At 39.4% G+C, this 25,013-nt stretch overlaps 2 protein-coding genes and 1 pseudogene across 2 annotated transcripts; 1 reads left to right on the top strand and 2 right to left on the bottom strand.

Annotated features, from left to right (window-relative positions):
* The window catches only part of LOC127374998 (neuronal acetylcholine receptor subunit alpha-7-like), a 39,257-nt pseudogene extending 31,686 nt beyond the window's left edge, over positions 1-7,571 (bottom strand).
* A 7,529-nt stretch (positions 7,572-15,100) lies between these two features.
* On the top strand, positions 15,101-17,511 carry LOC127375000 (uncharacterized protein C3orf85-like). Its single transcript, XM_051420755.1, has 5 exons — positions 15,101-15,182; positions 15,379-15,414; positions 15,717-15,841; positions 15,975-16,060; positions 16,456-17,511. Exons 2-5 carry the CDS (start codon positions 15,381-15,383, stop codon positions 16,532-16,534), a joined length of 324 nt encoding a protein of 107 aa, XP_051276715.1. The 5' UTR covers positions 15,101-15,182; positions 15,379-15,380; the 3' UTR covers positions 16,535-17,511.
* Positions 17,498-24,644, bottom strand: LOC127374999 (neuronal acetylcholine receptor subunit non-alpha-2-like). Its single transcript, XM_051420754.1, has 6 exons — positions 24,311-24,644; positions 22,387-22,538; positions 20,230-20,274; positions 19,758-19,867; positions 18,700-19,615; positions 17,498-18,589 (listed from the first exon to the last, which is right to left on the bottom strand). Exons 1-6 carry the CDS (start codon positions 24,384-24,386, stop codon positions 18,425-18,427), a joined length of 1,464 nt encoding a protein of 487 aa, XP_051276714.1. The 5' UTR covers positions 24,387-24,644; the 3' UTR covers positions 17,498-18,424.
* Between the last annotated feature and the right edge of the window lie 369 nt (positions 24,645-25,013).

Here is a 25,013-nt window from a genome sequence, read left to right on the forward strand (position 1 = left end):
CTTGGAAGGCTGAGCTGTATTTAAATGGTTGCAATCTTCAACTTCACTGCCTGATGCTGCTGAATCCTACACACTGGTAGATGATGAAAGAATGATTGGAATGATAAATGAATGGACAGTTGGATTGCTATTCAAACATCAACTATATGAGGTAAAATCAGAAGCTTCCCATCCGTCCTCCCTCACTCCCTCTCAAGTTTTCACCTCTAATCTCCATTCTTCACAATTTTTGCAATACCCCCCTTTTGCTTTTCTACTGTACATATTTCAACCTTCTCTATTTCAACTGCAACTCTCTCCCTCTATCAGCGGCTTTATCCTTTTATAACCCTTTTCAAATCTTGTGATATCCAATCTTTTGACTGCTCACTCATGTCTCTCTCGTTACCTGTATTCCTCTTCTCTTGTCCTGAGTTTACCCTGCCTTGTCCCGTATTTACCCTTTTTCCTACTTCCAGCGTTGTTGTTCTTATTGGCAATGAAAGAGCGCATTCTAGAGCTGATTAGGGTAGGAAATAAACAAAAACTGGAAAAAACAGTCACGATCAGTGCTTTCACCAGTTAGTTAGCATCATCTGCAAACAAATGGTGGGATTTTTAATAGAAAGTCCTTTAAGCTAGAGGGCAAGTGAGGAAAAATAAACAGGAGGAAGCTGCACTTTGTTTAACAATTTTAACTGTAAAGGCAAAAACACAGGTTTTTGTTTGGGGAAGCGTTTGGGAAAATACACTCAAGCACATTATTATTCTCTCTCGCTCCCCCTCTGTCACACACACACACACACACACACACACACACACACACACACACACACACACACACACACAGACACACACACATTCAATTATAGCGAGAAATTCAGATTGGCGACTCTGTCCCATCTGAATATTTTTTACTGGGTCAATGCATTCATATGAGGCTTCCAAACACAGGCTATCCAAACACAGATGGCCTAAGGGACCCATATCCTCCCTCTCTCTCTCTCTCTCTCTCACACACACACACACACACACACACACGCCACACAGACACACTCCCAAACAAAAAAAAAGACAAACAAAAAACAACATCGCTATTTTAGTCAGAGCACTAAATGACCACCTCTTACATCAGGGTCTTTTAGTGCCTCTGATGAGCCTAGCTAAACCCATCCAAGCTGAGCCACACACACACACACACACACACACACACACACACTTTCAGCTGGTAGGATGAAAGCATGCAGCGGACTGATCATGGCTTTGTCCCTTAGTCTCTTTCTGCCAAAATAATCTACCATATTTATGTAGATGAGGTAATCTATTATGAGGTAATCTATGTGAATTTTATCACTATTAGGATTTTGGGAAACCCAGACATGATGTCATCAAACATCAGGCCTGCGTAAAATAACTTACTGGAAATTACTGAAACGATTAGTTGATAGAAAACGAATCAATGGAAATTGTGATGTTTCACAGTGTGTGATGTGCACATATTGAAAACATTACTGAAAAGCACGCCGGACTGCAGTGTGGGGATGCTTTAGAGGAGAAGTTCACATTTTTTCTGATCTGTTTTGACACACACTCACATGTCCATATATACATTGAGGGAGATAGTTGTCGCATTATTAATCACTACTGTCAATATTAGCCATGAAGAGACCCATTATAGTGCAACTCCAATGTAAGAGACGCAATCCTTACTCTATGCAAAATGGATTCTTAAGTTCAACCAAAGCTAATATGAGAGTTTATTTTTTATAAAGAATTTCCTTCTTTGTGTTTCTCTCCCTCCACTGCTGTTTAAAAAAGAAGCACTGTCCAAGACACCATGTTTATTGTTTCATGAAGGCTTCACGTCATTAGGATAGGAGTTTCTGCTTGATTGGCAGGTGTCTCAGCGTATCACAGTTCCTGCTCACTCTGGGTTTAAAAACATCCCTTTAATATCCCCAGTCTGGTGACATTACTTATGTCCATGAAGCATAACTAGTGTTTTTCATGCCAACAATCTTGCCAGACAGACTCCGCAGAGAGGGTTAACATGGGACCTGTAGTGTAGCTGGGGCCCCTCAGGTTCCCAATGATGTAACAGGAATCCTGAGGAATAAACAGCGAGAACACAATAAAGCTGTTGTGACAAAGGGGTTGGGAAGATAAGAATAGAAGTAAAAGGCTTTAAAAAAGACATGCTATTCAATTAATTAACTTCAGTTTAGCTCAACAAGTTCTTCCTTTTGAAGCTTGTCCTTAAAAAACATTCATAAAATGCTAAAATAAAAATCACACCATTGTGAAACAAAGCCTTATTTTGAGTAATCTTATTTCATACGGTGGTAAACATGCTTGTTAAATCTGAAAAACTGATGTAAAGAGCCAAGTCTATTATCCAGTCTGGAACATAACAGGGCTCTGATCCCAGAGTGCTCTGGGACCAGAGTTATGAACCTGGAGGGGAAATAGGACTGCACAAAGAAAACGCTGACAGACTGCCACTCCCCAAGGGCCTGCACAGTCGACACCACGACAAATGCTACACATCTACAGCCATTCTGATGCAAATATGCTGTGTTTGTGCTGTGAGTGTGTATGGGAGAAAGTGAAAGAGAAAAATAAATAGCACTACATGTACACAATACAGTGATGATATTGTGGAAAGCATGAATTCTCACAATAAATTTGTGTCTGAAGCTATGTTACACTTGCTGAATATAATTTACACTTTGACGCTGGAACCATACACATGCTATAACAAGAGCTATGACCTCAGAGTAGGGTATTACATAGGACAGATATATCGTGAGACAGTTACATTGCGATTAAAATACGTAAGGTTTTAAACTGGTGAGATGAGAAATCAATTGTGATACTATTTTTACACAGGAGAGGGCACTAAGATAACAGACATAACATGGCAAGAGCTATGAGGCCATTTTCTTTAATTTGGTAAAGAAAATCTAAGAGAAAATATATTTTGTAGATTTTTAAAATCTTTTTGTCTTCAATCTCATTTTGTTTAAAATAACTGTGAAAAAATCAATACCATAACCCAGTATCGTGAATTGAGTGCATCCCTTGTATTACAACGTGCAACAACAATCATGATTCAGATAAAACAATGCACATGACAGAGAGATGGCTCATAACATTTTAACTTAATTAGAAATAGCAGCAGATAAATTTGATGCAGATTCTAGCCGTGCTGCAGTCACTCTAGAATATAGTGGACGACCTCACATTAGTTGGCCAGTGTGCCACTGCCAAATTTATATTCTGATGCTTCCTTTCTCAAACCTGTAAATCGGTGTCCACCTTAACAGAGGCCATCTATCTCCCCTTTAGATTATGGCCAAGACCTTGAAAACTGTCATTTAACTGTCTGTAAGAAAAACACCCCAAGGTGAACTACAACTAAAGTGTCTGATGAGCTGCAACAAAGTGTGCGTGTCTATGTCTGTGTGCATGCATGTGTGTGTAGCAAGTGCATTGTCTTGGCTCATGCTTTTCAGAAAGTGTCTTTCAAAAGACACAAAACATGTATTGGCTCCAGTCATGTTGTGTATGCATTAACACGTGTGTGTAGCTTACACACAGTTCTGCCTCTAAAACTAACCCAGTGTGCATCAATTTAAATTAAGGTCACTTCTACAATGGTCTGGCACCTCATTATTTCACTATCAATCATTTGGCAGGGGAATGAGTCAGGAGAGGTCAGAAGTGAAGAATCCAGATGTTCAGCAGCTTCAAGCCTACATTTTAACCCAGGTGACTAGCTAATTGCCTAACCTGTTTAAAAATACTGACAGAGAGACAGGGAGAGACAGAGTGGGGGAAAGAGTCAGAGAAATTAGAGATTATGATAACAGGAGGCACAAAAATGATGGAGATGAATGATTGTAAATGTAAAGAAAAGGCAGGGAGGAGAGGTGAAAATTAAGTAATGCTAGGGGTAAACCCAGGACATCCACTGGTCTTTAAAATGCCCTGAAATCATGTTGCACAGCTTTCTAATGACACTTTGTTTTGAACAGTAAAATTTCAGACATAAGCTTTACACCTTGTGAGTCTTCATCAAGGGAAAGTTGTGAGTAATAACACCAGAGCTAAAACTTGTATATTTTCATTCATTAAGTAGTAAAAGCAAGATGTCAGTTTGTTCCTTTGAATTCTTGCACCAATGACCAGTTGGTTAGTTTAGTACAAATGCAAAATAAATACTATAACATTAACACCTGACACATTAATACATCTATATACATATATATATAGATATATATATATATATATATCTATATATATATCAAACATGTCATGTCAATTATTCTGTGAAATTTAATATATAATTAGAGTTTCATTTTGCTATTGATTTGCTATGTTCATGCTGTGCTACTTTCAAATTCTAGTTGGCAATATAAACTTTGTTACAAGGGCCTCTGAAACCTGCAACCACTGAAATACAAAAAGGCAAGGAAAGGTCAGCACTGACAAGAAGTAAAGTATAAAATCAGTAATGATGAGGGGAAAGGAGGTGTCAAGGAGACAGGCGGGAGACTGAACAGAGACAGAAAATGGACAGTAAAGGAGACTGTGGGAATAAAAGTAATACGATCAATTCTGCATAAGCAGTTTCATCCCTCTTCATTTTGTGCTCTTTGTGTGTTGCTCTGTAAGTAAAAGGGTTTCCATATGCATGAACACACCCTAATTTATAGAGCTGTAATGATTAGTTGATTAATGAATTAATCTATTAGTTGCCAACTATCAGTCAGCAACTGTTTTGATAATCGATTTATAATTTTTCAACAGAACAAACAGGCGTTTATGCAACTATCCGACAAATGAAAAGTGTGTAGTTTAAGATTCTTCTTGTAGACAAAATATTTAGTTGACTATTAGTGGACAGCCCTATTGAATATCTTTGGTTTGTGGACAAAACAAGAGATTTGAGGATGTTATCTTGGGCTTTGGAAAGTGATCAACATTTTTCACAACTGTTTACATTTTATGGACCAAACAATGGTAATTTGAGAAAATGATCAACATATTAATCAAAAATTAATCACCAACCAATGGACCCATCCATTAACACATAATTTCCAGCATCATGTGACGATCTACAGTGGCGAGCAGGGATCAGAGCGTATGGTGTTGTGTGTTAATGGTGGTGGATGGATGGATTCATATAGTAGAGATTTATAATCTATGGTCGGGGGCTCAGAGCCTGGATATTTAATCCTAATCCAGGAGCTACGACCTTCGCTATACTGCAACACTGAGTGCTTGGCTCTCACACCAATGCTTCCACACCATGCTGAACACAATCTGCCATGCTTTGCAAATCTTTCTAGAACTAAAACTAAAGCTTGACTGTTTTACATGTTAGTTCTGGGCGCCCAGATATAGTTCCACAGTTTTAAACCTTTGAGGTAACTTGAAGGCAGCTCATCCTGTCCACTATTTAGTGTTGTCAGCGAGTGAACAGCAGCACTTACACCACCTTAACACATAACTGAAATACTAAACAAGGGCATAAACAAGTCAATTTAACACAAAATTCATGATTAACCAGCTAAGAGTCTGGCAAAGTTGCTGAGCATGGAAAAAAAATAAGGCATACTGTGAAAGAGACATGTAAGAGACAGAGGAAGACATCGGGAGAGATGAGGCGTTGCACTGAAGCCAAGCAGATGTTATTACAGCATCTGTGCCACACAACTTATCAGTCTCTGATCCTCTGAGTCAGGGTCAGGAAAATAAACTCATTGTAGGGTATATTTATTGTATTTTGGAGCACTTGAACGGGATGTTGAGTCTTTTATATTTGGTCATAAAAGGCCACTGCCTGAGGAATAAACACGCTCGGTTATCTGCAATTACAGATATGAATGTAATCTTACAAGACTGAGCATGTATGTGTAATTTTTTACACAACTGCGTAGAGCCCAAGTTGACAGAAAAATCATGTTTCTATTTCAAGGAAACTAAATTGTCCTAGTTCGCCTCTTGTGGCTATTGTCTTGTGATTCCCTTGAGAGACTAAAGCTGCTTATCAATGGTACAGTGAATGTGAACATATTATGCCTACAAGCGGATAGCTGGTTCTTTAACCCCCATGCCCAAAGATTCATCTATCTCTAGCACTACTGTTTCAATTTCCATAATTTCCATTGCAGCAAATTATTTCAAAGAAAGTTACCTTAAAAAACTTTACAAAGACTGAAACTTTCTCATCTTGTTGGCAGATTTTTGTGAATTGTTTCAAGAGAAACCTAGGATTTTGAGACACTGAATGCTAAATGACATGACTTGTTCAGCATATTACATGTCTTTTACAGTCTCTTCAACAACTTTGATAGTAGGAGGAGGTGGGAGGCTTCCTGTAGTGTATATTTTGTCCTCTTTATCTCTCTTTGTTTCAGTCATTAAAGTCATTCCTCATCCCATACTTCCCCAACAAACAAGTCCTTACTGAATTGCTGTTGAGAAGACAGTGGAAGGAGGAAGGTTTAATGTTGGCACACAGTGGACACACACACACACACACACACACACACACACACACACACACACACACACACACACAAACACACACACACACGCACACATGCCTTCATAGAGGGGTTAAAAGCATATCTTCAGCAAAGCCGCTGTGTCACATACTGGTAAGTAAACAACCCAGATGTTACAGATGATGATGCTGATGGTGATGATGATGATGGGATGGGGCTTAGGAGAGAATTAGAGTCATGCATGCTCATCTCATTGCACACGAATGAGCGAACATTAATGCACACACTCTTATCACACACACACACAAATGCACACAGACGTTTGCTCAGTGTTTAAAAATAACTCTTAGCGTATTAAATCACCCTCTAACAAAAGTGCATGAGTGTATGTGGACCAAAGTGTTGAGAAGTACCATTTAGGGTGCAGAAAGAGGTGGTTGCGGGGGGGGTTAAATTCACGCCACTTATTCTATAGGACATTTGCTGACTCCACAAAACAAATTCGATTCAGTCCGGTGAGCAAAATACAGCAGCATAAATAAATAAAGGTATAAACACTGCCTTTAATTGGAAGAGTTTCCAATGCGAAACAATAAATTGCTTAATCTTGAAAAGGGCTTCCTAAAAAGACCATACCAAATCGCATTAGTCGTTTCAGGAATAACAGAAAAGGGGCAATATGAGCTAAAAAAAAAAATTGTTTTTCAGTCAAAACTAAATCCTCCATTTCTCAGTCACTTTTACCTAAACAGACTCAGGCACTCACTGAAGGGATTTAAAAACAAAAAAACTTTGTAATTTAGCAAAAAACCTAAAGAGCGACTTTCCCCCATAAACATACCTTTGAAAAGCATGGCCGCACAAATATAATATCCAACCATCGAACATGGTCCCCAAAACTTGTGGCACCGCATCGTGGCACCGCTCAGTGGACTCCGCCGGGCCCCGGCAGCGCGCTCTCAGTGTCGGCTAGACAGCGAATGTGCTCCGGCGTGGCGGCGGTGTGAACATGAGGCTGAAGAGAGACGAAGAGGAGGCGGACAGGAGTGTGTGAGATAAAAAAGACTGACAGACCAGAATGAGTGTGTGAGTTCAGATTGGCGCGTTCACGCTGCTTCAGACACACACACACACACACACACACACACACACACACACAGACGGAGCTGCACGAGAACGCGCGTGAGAGCTGGAGTTAGAGTCAGAAATATGGCCGCGTGCAACTTCACAGGTAACCCATCATGACAGTAACTATAGTAAAGTTTAATTGAGGGTTTATTAATTTATTAAAACCTTGTCACGCCTATGTTTAATTTACTCTTACCCTGTAACTACATGCTTTATCCGAGCTGTGATATCCTGAAATCAGCTGTTTTGTGTCTGATGCATTCACCTGTCTACAAGTTGTGCTCACCCACATTTAAATATAGGACCATGATGCAACGGCGGCAGGGGGCCTTAAACAGAGTGTGTGTGACTTAGTTTAGGTGATCACACACTCTGTCTTTTATTGACTCTATGCATCATTTCAAACTAAGATTTATCAGCATTATTAGATGCTTATTATTACTTATTGTTGGCATGCTGCACCTGTGCCCTGAGTCAGTGATGTCAGATCAGCTACAGTGACATCACATATGAGGGTGTGGCCAGAAGAGCAACATGAAGCAGTGCAGAGGTTTTCTGCTTTATGTTATTAAAAGTTGATTTGCAATTTAACAATACTTGTTGTAATAATACTAGTATTCTAAAGCCACTGGGAAGTTTCTGCTTTAATCAGTATTTTTCTAAAATCAATGACTCAACTATGTTCCATGACTCTGCAGTTCCCTCAGCTTTTTATTGTCTTTAAGCTCATTATTTTGCTTCAATTTGCTGCAACAGGCAACTGTTTTCTTCTCAGAATCTCTGTTAAACCCACTGCGTACTACCCGCCCAGCACCAAACAGCAGACAGTATTAGTGAGCAGCTGTGAACGTATTGGAGCGTTTAAAGGAAAACAGATCAAAAGGAGAGTATATATTGGACTTACATTCATCATGTAGACAGAGACACAATTCCAAATGAATCCTAATGTTGCTTTGTCTGCTCGATGTGTAAATAAGCAATAGTTTGCTAACACACTCACCGTACCAACTTTATTAATTGATACCACTGTATGTCAATGTTGTGCGTACAGGTGGCCTTAAAATCTGTGGAAGATAAGAAAATAGATTCATAGCTACAAACAACAACTCATCTCACAGTTTTTCTCAGTGCTGTACATGACCAGGCCTGAATGTCTGTACCTGACCACCCTTCTCCCACAGCTGTAGACCATCATTTATGAATGTCATGGGTGTCATGCTGCAATTTCCCACTTTCCGATGTCACAAAAAGGGTCATCAACCGCATTTTTGTTGTATTTGTCACCTTTTTGTGCCAGCCTGGCTCATAATCAAATGACCTATTTATTCCAGTCTGAAATAGAATCCGACAGGCGATGAGGGGGAACACTGCACATTTCTGCAAATGTTCTCACCGCCTGGCACCCTTTCTCTCCATCTCTTCCTCTCAGTGGAAAAGGGTAGTTCATCGGCAGTAAGAAGCAGTCCTGTGCCTGTGGTATTAGACCAATTCTCGCTATTTTTTATACCCCACATGTCTACGTCTCCTAAATCTGGAGTTTCATCAGAGAAGATTAATGCTGTTAGATGTGATTTGGAACAGAATCCCATATCCATCTTTGCTGTAGGTGGGCTGACAGCATCTTTGGGCTCAGTGAAACCTCTGATCACAACCTTAATCCTTGTACTGGTACTCACTGGGCAAACATTTAGTCGGTGAGGAGGCAGTGACAATAAACTAATCCTCATTTTACCAAGGAAACTATACTGAGGCAAGTATGAGATAAATGCTAAATGAGTTTTGTTAAAACTACCAATAACTTTACTGAGGTTTAATGAAGAGCTGTCCATAGTGCTCAATCACCAGCAGCTGCATCAAAGTTATCAAACAAGAAAAATAAAATCAAATGTTTTGTCTTTTCCACTTGCATGACATACCCACTGCAGGGCATGCAAAAATACCGCTTGGAGAAGTTTTAAACTGACAGAAATCAAACATCAGAACATGACAGAAGTCAGCTTATTGTGTGTTAAACATGAAGCAAAGCTTATAATAAACTTTGATCAAGCTGATCTTGCAGCTCGTGGTTAGAAGTGTCTGATTTTGCCATGTATGACAAAATGACAGGTATAACAAGACAACAATAACAAATCATTTTCAAAACTGAAAAAAGGCTTTGAACCACAAAAATCTGACACAATGACATGTAAAGAACTGCTGGCATTGTCTGAATATGGATCACATTCGTAGGTGTCTTGTATTACATTATAACTCCCATATGATGTACATCTGGATATGCACACAGTATGCAGTATATTTTTTTTCTGTTTGTGTTTATGTAGGCTGTCTGGGAATCTGCTTCACCATAAATATAAATTTTCTCCCCATGTGTTGCCTCCTCCTGTTCTCACAACACATGCTGTTAAAAAAACAGAGAAAATAAACTCACCCAACTAAACCCCTCACAAAACAGTGCAGAATCTGGCCACCAACAAACTGTTAAACGCTGAGACTCATGGTAAAAACATCAAATAGAAACAGAGACTGACTTAAATCTGAGCCCTCAATTCTTTTTACCACATGTTTGACAGTTATCAGGTAAAACAACAAAGAAATATCCTCATCATCATCATCAAACATCAAACATCAAAGACCATAGATTTTAGAAGTCATGAGCTTCTAAGAGATTTTAAACCTCTCAACACTGAACTGGAGCCTAAAATCTGTCCATCCTTCCCAGAATTAGGACGGGGAATGTGCATCATATTATGTCATTTATAAATGCACTGATAGGAGGTGGACAATAGCAGAGAGGAAAGACAGAAAAGAGTGCAAAGTCCTGAGGGAGCTGCTAATTCCCTATCTTTTATAAATGAGAAGTGTTCTGCTAATGGACTTAAGTGTTGCGGAGCTACCATGGCTTCTTACCTCTCTGTTCTTTTTTTCCTCTACATCCCTGTTGTCTTCTTCTACTACTTAAATGAAACCCAGCGAACACGTAGTAGTTGACAACAGAGACAGTGCTTTGCTCCTATGTGGATGAAAGAGTCAGCAGTGACAGTGACAGATGTCTTCTCAACCAGGACTCAAAAATGACAAAAGTCTATAATATTATATTTTGTTAAACATCCTCCTCACAACCTTTTTCCTGTTTTTAAATTAAATATTTGAAATATTCGCCTGTCACAGCAGGGTACATATGTGTGTGTGTGTGTGTGTGTGTGTGTGTGTGTGTGTGTGTGTGTGTGTGTGTGTGTGTGTGTGTATGTGTGATAGAATGGGGTCAGATGAGTTTTAGTTTTGTCTGAGTCTCTACCTTTGATGTGTGGAAGATGCAAAGCTTTTGCTGTGACAGAGAGCACAAGGGTCCCAGAGCTACCCAAGGTGTGTGTGTAAATGTGCATGCATTTATGAATCTGTGTGTCTGCGATTGTGCATTCGTAGTTGTCATCTGGGATCTTTTTGGAAATATGTGCACGTAGGTTTTAGCCAATTGTTTTTTTAAGAATAAAAGCAACATTTAATGTGAGGCTTCTTCTTCTTCTGCACTGAAATTTATGTTGTTTTTAGGTGTGTGTATGAGTATCTGCCCACATGATGAAGTGCATCTTGGTACCACTGACACAGCTCCTCCTCTGTTGTTCTGCTGCCATTTGTCTTCGTTACACTGTACAGGTGGTGACACAGTCTATTATGGGATGTCAAAGAAAGGTCAGACCTCTCACACACACTTAGGAGGTTATTGTGGAAAAGGTCAGCAGTGCACACAAGGGTGAAGGAGAGACACAGACAGTCTGGAAAACACAAACAAAACACAAAATAGAGTTGTGCATTGTGTGGGTGGACAATGTGATCAAAGAGGAGTTAATGCAACTACATGCAGAGAAATATGGTCACATTTATATAAGCATACTTAAAAATGCTTAGGTTCATAAGTAGAAGAGTTTAAATTATAAATGCATTTTGTTCTGTTGGACTTTTAGTTATTGTCTCTGTTCTTATCCTCACTTCAGCTTTTAGGTGGTCATCTTCATGTGGCTGCATCAACGTTTGAGCAAGAGTGTAAATATTACATCACACAAAGAAATTCACAGGAAACCTCCAGCTCATACTTTAAAGGATGTAAGCTTTAATAGAGCACCTTGAAAAGGAGAAACCCAAATTAACACTCTTGGGAACTGCTTTGAAAATTTCTGAGGTCTCAGCAAGCCTTTCTCAATTCAAAAAACTGTTTTAAATTCCCTTCCTTTGGCTAATATGATCTGCTTTAGTTAGATTGCATGATGTTAGGACACATTTTAATTAATATCTTTAGTTTTTGTCACTTTTGTTTCTGATTTTATGGCCACAATTCACTGGACCATACTGCTCACACAGTTATTAATGTCTACTTTTGAACAGGTGTGCTACTTTCTACTGATTTTTTTAATCCATTAACAGCTTCCAATACATTCTTAATAACAAAACCCCCCTTTTCCCTATTTATGTTTCACATTGGTCAAATGCCTGAAGCAGAAACCGTGGACTATTTAACAGCCAAAAGTGTGGTTAGGACCCCACCCAGTGGAAGAAATGTGGATTTACAGAAAATTATTGTATATTATTACAGTTTTTCTCAGTCGCTTTGGTACATTTCTTGAATCATCCTCGACATTTGCAAAACAGTAAGTGCATTTCTCAAAAAAAATTTTACAAATAGCAAAACACCATGGATTACCTGCAAAAGCCACTCTCTTGCTCAAAATCCTTAGTTCATCTCTCAAAAGTAAATATCCGTGTCAATGAACATGTCAGTGCCATCAGAATGACAAGTCCTTGAGTCATTGTGTACGGATAAGACAGTCAAATTACTTAGTCATGTTGTCAATATAACAGTGTACTCTGGAGGGATGTTCTGATGTAAACTATGGCTAAAGGTTTGATGACAATTATTGTAAATTGTAGGTTACACCTTAGTGGGAGTTTGATTGCAAGAGACTGGACAAGATTCACATTTACACTTTTACTGTTTGTACTGTAATTTTTTGACAGACCATGTCATTGTGATACAGAAAGGAAAAGACAGCACTGCATAGCACAAAGAAAAAAAACAAAAAAACAAAAGTAGAAATGTGAACATAGGACAATTTCCTTAGGGAAAACTATACATGCAGTGCAGTAGGAATTACAGTGCAGTCTTCCTACACCTCCTGACGTTCCTGTCTGTTGGGCCACAAATTCTCATCCACATCACAACGAATATCTTCTCTTGCGATGCAGCGTGGAAAGAATCTTTTAGAGTGTCTTATCCAGCCTCTGCAGGCATTTGCTGTGATGTCATCACACGCTGCAGCCAGAAGGGTCATCTGTCTATGTGGCTGGTGATCATATACTTTCCGTCTCAATGCTGAGAGAAATTCCTCAATGGGATTAAGGAATGGGGAGTAGGGTGAGAGGAACTCCATCAGCATCCTGTTGTGGGCTGCAAACCATTGCCTGATGATGTTGGAGCGATGGAAACTGACATTGTGCCAAACTATCACGTGCTTTGGCAGGTCATCTCCAATCTGACCCCTCTCTTCTTCAGGGATGAGATCCCTGTAGAGAGTGTCTAAAAAGGTGACAAGACGCTCTGTCTTGTATGGCCCAATAATGCGAATATGCGTTAGCACACCATTCTCAGAGATAGCAGCACCCATGGTTATGTTCCCGCCCCGTTGGCATGGCACATCAACTGTAGCTCTGTGGCCGATGATATTTCGACCACGCCTTCTGCGTTTCACTAGGTTGAAGCCAGCCTCATCCATGTAGATGAAGCTGTGCGGTGGTTCACTTGCTTCCAGTTCCATTATACTCTATATCCAGAAGACACAAAATGAGTTTGATGAATTACATGCATTTTCTTTGTTTGTATAAATGTATACAGCACATATTGCATCTTCTTTTCTACAGCCATAGCAAATGTGTAAAGGTCACACTTACTGTACTGTATATCACTATACGATGTTGTACTGTTTACTGTAAGGTACAGTTGCTGCATGCTCATACATGTTTTACCTGTACATACTGGTTCACTCTTTCACCATTTCTTTCAAATGGAACGGTGTACAGCTGCTTCATATTCATTTGGTGTCTTTTCAGCACCCTGTCAGTGGTTGAGATGCTGACTGTTTGGATGTTATCAAAGATGTTGTTGTCCTCTATAATGGCACTTTGTATCTCCCTTAGTCTTATGGCATTGTTTTCTACAAACATGGTGCAAATAGCCTCCTCCTGTTCAGGTGTGAAAAAGGGGCCCTCTGCCACCCCTGTGAAGTTGTCTTGCAGTCCTATGTGGAAAAAATATACTGAAAAAATACTGTAATATTGTATGAAGCATTACAGAAAGTATACAGTATTACAGTACAGTGCCTATTGTTAGATTACATACCTGTTCTGTTGACGAAAAGTCTGAACTATTGAGGACACAGTTGTTCTCCCAACATTTGGCTGCACCCTTTGACCAGCCTCGGCCATTGTAAGCCCATGATTGAGAACATGGTCTACAAGTGTGGCTCTTATCTCATCAGGAACGCGCATATGTCCTCGGCCTCTTCTGCCTCTTCCTCTGTTTTGCCTCCCAACTCCTCCGCCACGCAGCCTCACTCCTCTTCCTGTTCTTCTTCTCTCTAGCTGTTGACCCCGTCCAATTATTTTTTCCTTCCATTGTCAGAAAGAAATGAGAAACTGCTTTTTTAATGTGCACAAGTGACACCATGATGTGAAGATTGAACAGGTAGTTTTGAGAATTTCAATTCTGATCTGAGAAATGTACCAAAGCGACTGAGAAAAACTGTAACACACATCGTTCTTCAATGACCAAAAAACGAGCCATGCAACCAAAATTATGTATAATTATTACGTTTACTTAAGTGCAGCCTGTGTCTGTGTCTAAACAGTAAAACAAGAAGAATTCAGCAATGTGGTGTCTGTGAGTTAGACCAAAATGTGAGAAGGTTTCACCATAACACAGTAATATCTGTTATTGGGAATGCTCTTGTGAAAATTGTTTATATAATAGTAAATTTTTATTTTAAAAGCATACATATATTAAAATAATTTATAGCAAAGCAAACATGTTTGTCTCTGGCTAATTTATTTCAGACAAGTCTGACTGATTTGAGTTGTTAATGATACACCATATTGACTTAAGCTTAAAAAAATGGAAAATACTGAGAATTGTGTTTGCTCAAATCGAGAGCGGTGCAATGTACTTCTTTACCAACAGACCATTAGTCCACACAGGGTCGTCTTTATGTTGAATCTAAGAGCTTGACTTGTTCCCGGGGGGAAGCATCAGTGTGTGTGTGTGTGTGTGTGTGTGTGTGTGTGTGTGTGTGTGTGTGTGTGTGTGTGTGTGTGTGTTTGTTTGGAGGGTCTGTCAGAACTCTGGCGCCCAGATCAGTGGTTGCCTTGAGTGGCTGGCCTGATGCTTGACTCCATTCATTCCTCTCCTGGTAAAAAGTCAGTGAAAGAAACTCTTGTTCAGTTTCGTATTCAGGCGAGAGATTCTGAGCTCTGAAGACACTCAGACATTCAGCTGATAAACAGCTCACACTGCAGGTAAATCTCACATTTCTGAAACTCTTTATCTAAATCGCCTATTTATTGAACTAAGATTTACCCAAGTGTTGAAAGGAAGCAGTTGGTCACTATTTTTTTAAATCATTTGATGCATGTGTGTCTTTCTGTTCTGTTTATTTTCAACAACTTTTCTTGTTGGAATGTAAAACTTACATTATTTGTTCAACTTTTATAGACATGAGGTTTGTGATCCTGTTTGCTCTTTTGAGTGGTAAGTCTGATGATTTCATGAATGACTACACGGTGTTGAATCTTACTTGTGTTTAATGAGTTGATGTTTCGCATTTAGGGCCATGATAATCGACCTAAGTACTCAAGTCTAAATAAATCTAAATCCAGATGTATTTTAACTTAAACACACTTGGATTTACCTTACATTCATATTATTTGCAAGAAATATTAACCATATTCTACATAACAGTCTTTTCAGGAAAAATCTTTTCATTATTTGTAATTTGTTATTCCTGATGCCTGAAAGTGTTAAAATCCAGTTCTCTGTCTTTATCTGTTCAGGGGTTTTTGCCGCCCCATTTGTGAAGGAAGAGGAGGCAAAGAGATTCATCAGGCTGAAGAGACAGTCTGGATACTGGGATCCACACCACTCTCAGAACCAGTGGGGTTACACCATTCAGGAACAGGTAACACTGCGCTGTGTGGTGTCAATACATAGAATAAGTCAGTCTCAATGATTCATATCCAGTGAAAGCAAAAGCTAAGACTTTTTCAGCTAGTTGAGAAGCATTTCTATAACAAAGTGTCTTTCTTCCTCAGGCAAACGAGTACTGGACAGCAATACGAGCAGATGCTCAGTACTACATGGACATGAGTAACCTGATGTTTGACCGCTCTGTGGCTACGTGAGTGAGATAATTAGCAGCAAATCATGTGCCAGTTGTTGGACATTTTCATCCAATGTGCCTTACAGTACCATGACTTTATAATATAATGCCAGTGAAGCCATTTTTATTTCTATATTCTTCTCACAGTCTTCCCTGACATGAGGTAATATCCATGAAGTATCAAGTTCACGACTTAGAAACTGATCTTTTTTTAACAGATTTGCTGAAGTCTGTTTGATTAGGTTAGGTTTGTTACCTCTTTTTGCCATTTGAAGCAGCTTAATATGACCAAACTGAGCAGTTGTCCCTGAGTGTATAACTCGCTTTTAATATACTATTCAAATAATATCATCACATTTTCTTAAAATGTTCATTCTTTTTCCATATTTTTCCTCTATCTGGTTATGTTGCAGGGAAAACAACAGGCTGTATATGGAGATGCTGCGCAATGCACGAGCTCATCTGGACAGCCAGACGGGAGGACACAGATAAAAAACAAATAATACAGTTAAAGCCTAAACATTTACCCATTTACAGGATGACCATATTTTTCAATTATTAGCTACTTTTATGAAAGAATGTATTAGCTTTGCCTTTTAATACTTAAGTATTATATAGTTTAAAATAGTTGCAGTCAAAAGGGTGGACAAGATTATTATACTTGTCAGGATCTTTGTAAACAAACAACAATCCACATATTAAGGCTATACTTCTGTTGTACATTGTAATAATAATACAGGCATTTAATATCCCATGAGGAGCTTTACTAATATCTTTATTATGAGACACAATCTATCAAGACAAGTGAGTAAAACAGTTTTTGGATGAAAAATGATGTTGACAACATTGTATTGACAGTGAGGCCTCAATAATATATGAAATATATGGAAAAAGACAATATGGTATTGGTTTAGTTACAGATTTACAGATATATATATGATTTGATATATTCATATGAAACATTTGTGAATTACAGTTGTTTTTATGAGTGTATGGACTATTTTAAAACAATTATGCCTTATCAAGCATTTTATTCAATAAAAGTTTGAAGCAAAGAAAATTAAATGGTGCTCTTTAAAGTAGCATTGTCATGTAATAAAAGTCATACAAGCAATTAATGAACGCTCGAATAAGGATTCAAATACAAAAAAAGCATATAAGTTGAAGAAGGATCTTTATTATTATTATTATTATTATCCTTAACAAATCTTTCATGTTGTGCTTTTTGGAGGGCGGAATTATGTTTCTTGGGTTTGGTATTTGTTTCTTTTAAGGGGGGGGGTTTCTCCATCTCTCTGGTTTACCACTAGATGGTGCTGTAACTTCACCATCTATATATTTTTAATACTTTTCTTTTATTGTGCCTTAGTTATCTGTCCATCTATTGTGTATAATCTTATGGAATTTTCATTGAATGGAGCAGAGATAATGTTACATATGACAAATAAAGCATCATGTATTTAAAACAACTTTATTAGTGGGATAAAGTACATCCGAACAATACAAATTCTGTACTTTTGAGGATTGGTAATTTAAGAAAAATGTCAAGTAATTTCCATTAAGTCTTTTATTCAGTCATTTATTTATTGCACAGTTTATTATGTTGATCTGGTTTTACTAACAGCAGTGACCAAAATCTAACAACTTTTGTATTTGAGGAGGGCGATAAAGGCAAAGACACAGTATTTAACAGAAAGTCAGTACAAGCTGTTCAGATACACATACATCACACAATAGAGTTCTGACCAGTCATTTAATTACTTTATTCCCCTAACATATGCTTAGCGTAATATAGTTGGAGTAAGAGGTATTTTGTGCTTCAGGTATGTGATAAGAACAACTATTTCTCACTCTGATTATTGTGGCAGTTATGTATAACAAGAACATATAGTTAAAGTAATAGCTTGACATCAGGAATTTTAAATTGTTATGTTTTTTTTTAACTGTACTATCCTAGAAAATTTGTGGCAGCCAGGTGAAAAACAATAATCAGTCAGCCAAGTACATAAATCAAACCATTCATAAAACATTTTGTAGTTTAATTTTACGCTGAATAAAGTTGGGTGGGTTTGTTTTAATCCTTTATTTAATTTTATCTTAAATACATCTTTAAAATTACCAGCATGTGTAATCTAGTGAACTGATAGCTGCTTGCTACTTAAAGCCACTAGGTGTAGAATCTGCAGTTTTATGACTTCGGCATTTAACACAGGTTGCACCAATTTTTACTAAGATACACACATTGAGCGGATCTAGAAGCCTAACCAAAGTTGTCCTTTAAAAAGCACCTGTAGTGACTTCCTCCTGCTCTGTGGTAACAAATGTTTTATAGATTCTTGAAGGTGGATCATCAGTTGCCTGTGAAAGGGTGTGTTATTGCTACTAGTTTGAAGGTGGATCCTCACTTGCAGCTGGAGGAAGGACTTTCATAAACTTCCGCAGAGCAGGAGTGAAGATGAGGATAGTGCCCAGTACTGAGACGGTGAGGAAAGCCCACAGGAAGATCCTGTCCAGGACCTGGGCCACAAACTTCCAGTCTTGTACCACCTGGAAAATAGAAGAAATGGGAGATGGTTTGACAAAAACATGTATAAACATTAAACTACTCTAATGATTAATTATATCTGTCTTGATCAATATAATTCAGCTAAACTCACCTCACGGATAAAGTGTTCCTTGCGGATATGTCTGCTGATGTAGCGCACTGAGTAGATAGCCTTATCCAGCATGGTCTCCCAGACCTCGTCCTCCTTGCCCTCAGAAGTTGTCTGTCCGTGGGCCCCGCTGTTCGCCCTGTGGCCTCCTCTCCGACCTCCAGAGCGAGGCTTCAGCTCAGGGCTTTCAGGAGCCAGCTCTGGGTAGTGGTAGCGATCGGTGTGCCCACGCATGCAGAGCAACCTCGGCAGTTTCTGCAGGAAGAGATTACGAACCCACGGCGACATGGGGTGGTAGGTGGCTGAAGAGCGGTGGTGCACGTTGATGACAAAGACGGTGACGATGATTGAGAGTGTGACAAAGATCATGATGAACAGCAAGTACTCTCCAATGAGCGGGATCACCTTGGAGGAGGAGGGGATGATTTCTTCTATGACCAGGAGGAACACAGTGAGCGACACTAGGACAGAGGTAGAGAGTGACAGCTTCTCTCCTTCATCTGAGGGAAGGTAAAACACCAGCACAGTCAGAAAGGACAAACCCAAACAAGGGATGATGAGGAAGAGGGTGTAGAACAATGGCAACCTCTTCAGAATGAAGGAGTACGTTAAGAACGGGTACGAATACATGCCGTCCTTCCTGTTCCCTCTGGCACCAGTGGCACTGAGGATCTCCCACTCTCCATTATCAAAGAAGTCCTTCCGATCTACTTGTTTGTCTATCAGAATCAGGTCCACCATGTTGCCATCGTATGTCCAGGAGCCAAACTTCATGGTGCAGTTCTGGCGGTCAAAGGGGAAGAAGGTGACGTCCATAGTGCAGGCGGATTTGTAACTAGCAGGTGGCGTCCAGGTGATGGCACCATTGTACCTGACAATGGCTTTGGTCATCAGGGAGCCCTCAAACCGCCCATCAGCACTGAAAAAACATAGAGCACAAATCAGAAAAAAACAACATTCAGTTTTTGTTGCTGTACTTTTCATACTAGCAGAGTTTTCTTAGTTATTTTAGTTTCACATGAAGGTAATTGTTGGTTCCTGGCATATCCGAGCAGTCTTACTTCTCATAGAGGACGATGTCTGGGAGCCAGATATTTTCAGAAGGAACTCTGATAGAAGTGATTCCCCCGTATTTCTCTGGATTCCATCGTAGCTTGTAATCGATCCACTCCTGGTCAACATAAACAGTATGTTGCAGTATCATTAGACACAATTGGTGAAACACAAATTCAAAATAAGTTCTCTGCCCCTGGAGTTAGATCATATCCAGCAGGGTTCTGAAGTATTTACATTTGTCACACCAATCAGAAACCTTTATGCACTCACTAATCCATATAAGAGCCTGACTGATACTGGATTTTTGAGACTGATTCCGATTTTAGAGGGGGAAAAATAAAAAAAAGGTACCTGAATATAGTGAATTTTTGAGGAATGAAAATAGAGCTCCATGTGGATTTTGCTGTGTATACAAATGGTAAGATTGATTGTATTCATATAGTCCATATCCATTTAGCGTTTCTGTGTCTTGCTCACCTGACACAACCAAACGTTAGTTGTCATTAGCTGGTTCTTCTCATCCTTAGACAGACAAAGACAACAGACAGACAAGTAATATTTCAAAAAGGGGCGAAATGATCCAGAAGAAAACAGTGGTTCTTGGCACATTTCATGATCAAAATTCAAACAAAGGGGTAGTCACATCATCAAAATTCAAAACACCAGATTGAAATCACTCCCAATGTTACTGTCAAGCCTTAATATGATCCAGTAAAAGGTTCAGTAACTTGTAAATGCAGGATTAAAACTGGCTGCTAATTTCAGCCTCAAATTTGTAAATACAATTCAACAGATGTTTTGCAGGATCAACTGTAGATGTCAAATGTGCAGATACTGTTAGTTTAAGATAATCTAAATCAACAATATTATTTATCTTTTCTAACAAAAAGCAATAAAATATACTGCATTTTTAGGGTTGTATTGATGTCATGTGTTTACAGCACAAATTATTTAGGATCTGGGTGCTTTAATCACAATGTTAGATTTGATTAGAAGATGAGAAGCTTGGTTGAAAGCAACCTAAATATTTTTTTTCTTTTCCATGAACTCAAACAGAATCTCATTTACCTGTCTCTGCCACTTCCCTGGCAAACAAGACAAAGAAACATGAAACCAGAGGTGGGTGCAGTGAACCAATGCAGCAAGAGGTAAACAGAGGCAGACAGGAATAGAGAGATGGAGAGTGGTCAACACAGGTTTATTTCCACATCACTGAAGGCAAGTTTGAAAAATAAGGGGGCAAGAATAAGAGCAAAAGACTTGAGATAAATAAACCTGGCTGAGAGATGAACAAACATGTAGCTGTTCATTGTATCCAGACCAGGCCTCAGCTGTCAAACTGAGTTGGATGTTTTTGAGATCACATAGAGCAGAGATGAACCATAATCTAATACAGAGCCATGCAGCAGCACCCATAGCTTAGCCAATCGGCTGTGTCTCCGTCCTGCTCTCCTTCCCACAAACCAACAGATCATCAACCCAAATCTTTCTTCTCTGCAGAGCCACGAGAGGGGTTGTGTTTAATTCATCACTGATTGTCTCTACCCAGCGCATGTGTTAGGTTGAAGAGTTAAATCTAAACTGGTTGAGATTAATATTTCAAGCCGAGAAGACTGGCTCCTCCATTAGCATCCTCTTTTTCCTCCTCTTGAACACCTAAACCATCTCAACCTATCACAGCCAGCCTCTGAAATATTAAAGGAACACTCCAGAGAGAGACTGTGTGGTTGCATATATGAAGAGAGTGTTCCAGATCTATTTCAGGACCACGGAAAGCTCCACACTGCGAAGCTGCCAGTGGCCTGTTTGGTTTCAGCAGCATGGACGACAGTGACGCTGCTCTGCTTAATCAGAGTATGTACGTGGCCCACTGATTCATAATGAAAAGAGATTCCTGATAAAAAAAATAGTCAAGAATATATACATATATACAATTTATAAATGAATTAAATGATTTCCCAAAAGAGTTCCTGAGTCTAGTAGTTTTTAGCAAACTTAAGCCAAACAGGAGCAAATTGTTCATTTGTTTGGGATTCTGCAGATTTGTTATATATGACAGCAGAATAGCATTTGAGATTGACTCCATATAAACGACAGTGTTCATGATCATGGCAATGAAGGAAATTGTCCAAGTGCAACAGTGGGGTTCCCTGATGTATATTTACCAGTTTTCAATGGAGGTCTTTGTTCAGATAAATGAGCTATATTAGGCTTTGACTACACAGACGATGCGTGCTTGTAAATCAATTCATTGTTGGTTTGGGTCTTTCATGTGACTTGCTGACAGTAAGAAGATCCTCAGTATCCCGCAAGATCTGAGTCATAATTAGGTAAAATACAGGATTAGGTTTAACTCCTAAATGTCTAGCTACATTTCCACTTAAGTACCTTTAGAAACAATAAAAAGCTGTACATGTCACACTTATGTTCTACATCTGGTCACTGAAGCTGTGGCTATGCTTGTGATCAGCAAGTTTGAAGTTTGAGTGTGTGTGCTTGTAGTACTGGATCCACTAACGGTCCCAGTGGTTTGGATTTGGTTTTAATTAAGGTAAAAGTAAAGGTTAAAGTTATTATTAAAGTAAGGGGTTGGGAATAAATGAAGACCATTTGTGATTGTAGGTGTGTTCTCACCACATCAACTAGCTGCGAGATCTTGAGTCCGAAGCGTACTTTAATAGTGTCGTTGGCGTGCTGGATGGGCCTGACCCAGCGCTGGTAGCCTTGGAAAAGGTTCCTCAGCAGTGCGTCCTCCATCTCCGCCAAGGAGACAAACTCACTTGGAGCTGGAACACAGAGGAGGAATGTAAATTAAAAGCTGTTCGTTACAAAGCTTGTTGTAACATTAACTGCTCTAATAGAAGAGATTAAAGCTTGTATATCCCCAATAAATATAAATATGAAAAAATGCAAAAATCTTCTGACATTTCAGTAGACGGGTGGAAAATAGACACAACTAATTACCTTCTAATTACTGCTTGAGAACCTTTTCCATATATATTTTTTTTAAGATAATGTTTTATGGCTACTTTTGTAAAGTCTAAGAGTAAACTTGGGTTGGCAGCAGCACCCGGACAACCCAAGCAACTTTGCTTTTAATTTTGTTGTCCTAATTAAGTGACCTCTGGTGGTCAAAAGTTTGAAAATATGTTTCAGCACCATGGACAATATCCCTACATGGTTACACAGAGGATGCCACATTGTGCCTTTCATGGGGATCTTATATAAGTGCGTAAATGTGCATTTTTGTGTCTTCCATTATTTAAAAGTTTGGCTAGACAGCACAAATAAAATCTGTTATTGGTTTGAACATTGACATTTATACATTTATAGAAATGTATGAACTGAAAGAGTGCCAAAGTGGCATCAAAATGCAATAGGAAAGGATTTATCCAGTGGATTTCTGGTCAAATTTCTGGTGGAAACACGTTTATTTCAACTAATTATTAATTAGTTCACTTGTGTTGCATTATGTGACTCAACAGAATATCTAAACCAAAAAGAGAATAAAAAAGGAGGAAAGAAAAGTGTATAAAACAACTTATCCCTCCAAATCCACAAACAGCTATATGCCCTCCCCCACAGCAGTCACAATTTAAGTCCTCCAGCTGTGTAGATGCATCTAACCACAAGAGAGGATGGGGAGTGAATGATGCCACTCCAAGTTACAAATTGAGGGAGAGGGGAAAGATAATATATAACTGTGTCCAGAAGCTGCAGTCAGCGCATCAGTCTGCCTGAGGCGATATGGCGTCTCTGGGGGGGGACAAAGACAGTAATATTGACAAGAGACAGCTGTAATGTCACACAAATGGGACGTCAAGTGCAAGAGCTACTGTGTGAGGTGAGGAAGAGTGTGGACCTTTTACCTTCTGCTAGTTTCTCCTCTGGCTTTCCATCTGTCTGGACTTACAGATGAATAAATGTTAAGTCCAAGCAAATATAAAACCACCTACAGTAATCAGTTACAGGTCATTTTAATCCCCTTAGATCACCTCTGTCTGTGCTTTCAAGGACTCTCAGTGAGAGGTGAGAGCTGAACTGACATCGGACACCTCCTGTGTTCCTGTCTGTGTCCCTGACCCATGGACTGCAGGACAAACGGAGCTGGAATGATGTGCTGCTCATAATCTCATCTGGTTGATTCAGGAGTGCAGTGGAGGGTGGTGAAATAGCTCTGATTACTTTAGTTTGTTCCAAATAGTTTTTTCGATTGCATTATTGTCATTACAATTAAAAATCCAGAAAAGGGTGTTCTTGTGATGGCGTTAGTTTCTACTATAGAATAACAGACATATAATGAGATACGTGGGACGCAATAAACACGACTTCTGTAACAAATTGCTGTAAGGTAACAACAGTGGACTTCTTTTATAAAGCAGTGAAGGTGTAAGCTATACTTTCTGTGTGAAGGGGTCATTAGAGGTTATGAGGAGCTGATTTCAGTCTTAATCAGACATTAATGTTGCACCACATGGTGATGTCCTCAATAGAAACGACACTGTAATGGATACTCAACAATATTTAGAAAATAAAAAACACATCAGAGTTTTCTTACCGGGGATGTCGGCGAGGGACAGCGGGCAGGACACCGACAAGAGGAAGAGGAGGAGGAAGAGGACCGCCAACTTCATGGTGTTGTCCTCCTGGTCCGACTGAGCGCCCCTGCAGCCTCCTGTTACTATCGGCTATTCGGATGGAGAGGAGCACAGTGCGCACACCGAGATGGAGAAGACACCGAGGTTCCCATCAGTAGTACTCAAAGATAAGATGCGGAAAACGAGCTCTATGTTGCGGTTTCACAAAGAGCAGGGACCCGGTGTGAGGTCGCATGTGGCCGGTGGTCCGTATGCTGTGACTCCGGTGGAGGCGACCGGCGGTCAGCGAGTGGCTCTCTGGAGGAGGAGGAGTAGGAGGAGGAGGAGGAGGAAGGATTTATTTATTTTTTTATCTCTGTGGTGCTGCTGGTATGCTCATACATGGGTTTTATTACAGTTTAATTGCTGTTATAATTCTCCTGATCGGAACTATGAAAGGATCATTTAAATTCTGACATTTCACTTTAAAAGGTTTACAGTATTTGTACATGTTTACAAACCTCCAGGAAAAATCTTGCCAACATATAATAGCTTTAACATTTGTATCGTTTCCTTTTTAGAAATGTGATGTGTTGGAAGTACAGTGGCGTGTGGCTGGATGTTAGGCGACCTACAGGCTACTGTACTTTATTCCCTGTAGAGGGCTTTATGCTCCTAGTACTA

This window comes from Dicentrarchus labrax, unplaced genomic scaffold, assembly GCF_905237075.1.
Source record: "Dicentrarchus labrax unplaced genomic scaffold, dlabrax2021, whole genome shotgun sequence".
Taxonomy (NCBI): domain Eukaryota; kingdom Metazoa; phylum Chordata; class Actinopteri; family Moronidae; genus Dicentrarchus; species Dicentrarchus labrax.

What these genes read in the sequence shown, in the direction of transcription:
- LOC127375000 (XM_051420755.1), top strand. Translation starts at nt 15,381, where the DNA reads ATGAGGTTTGTGATCCTGTTTGCTCTTTTGAGTG. An exon ending in GTTACACCATTCAGGAACAG is followed by an intron (nt 15,842 to 15,974) that starts GTAACACTGCGC and finishes TTTCTTCCTCAG; the next exon opens with GCAAACGAGTACTGGACAGC. An exon ending in TTTGACCGCTCTGTGGCTAC is followed by an intron (nt 16,061 to 16,455) that starts GTGAGTGAGATA and finishes GTTATGTTGCAG; the next exon opens with GGAAAACAACAGGCTGTATA.
- LOC127374999 (XM_051420754.1), bottom strand. Translation starts at nt 24,386, where the DNA reads ATGAAGTTGGCGGTCCTCTTCCTCCTCCTCTTCCTCTTGTCGGTGTCC. An exon ending in GACATCGTCCTCTATGAGAA is followed by an intron (nt 19,616 to 19,757) that starts GTAAGACTGCTC and finishes ATGTTTTTTCAG; the next exon opens with TGCTGATGGGCGGTTTGAGG. An exon ending in AGGAACACTTTATCCGTGAG is followed by an intron (nt 18,590 to 18,699) that starts GTGAGTTTAGCT and finishes TCTATTTTCCAG; the next exon opens with GTGGTACAAGACTGGAAGTT.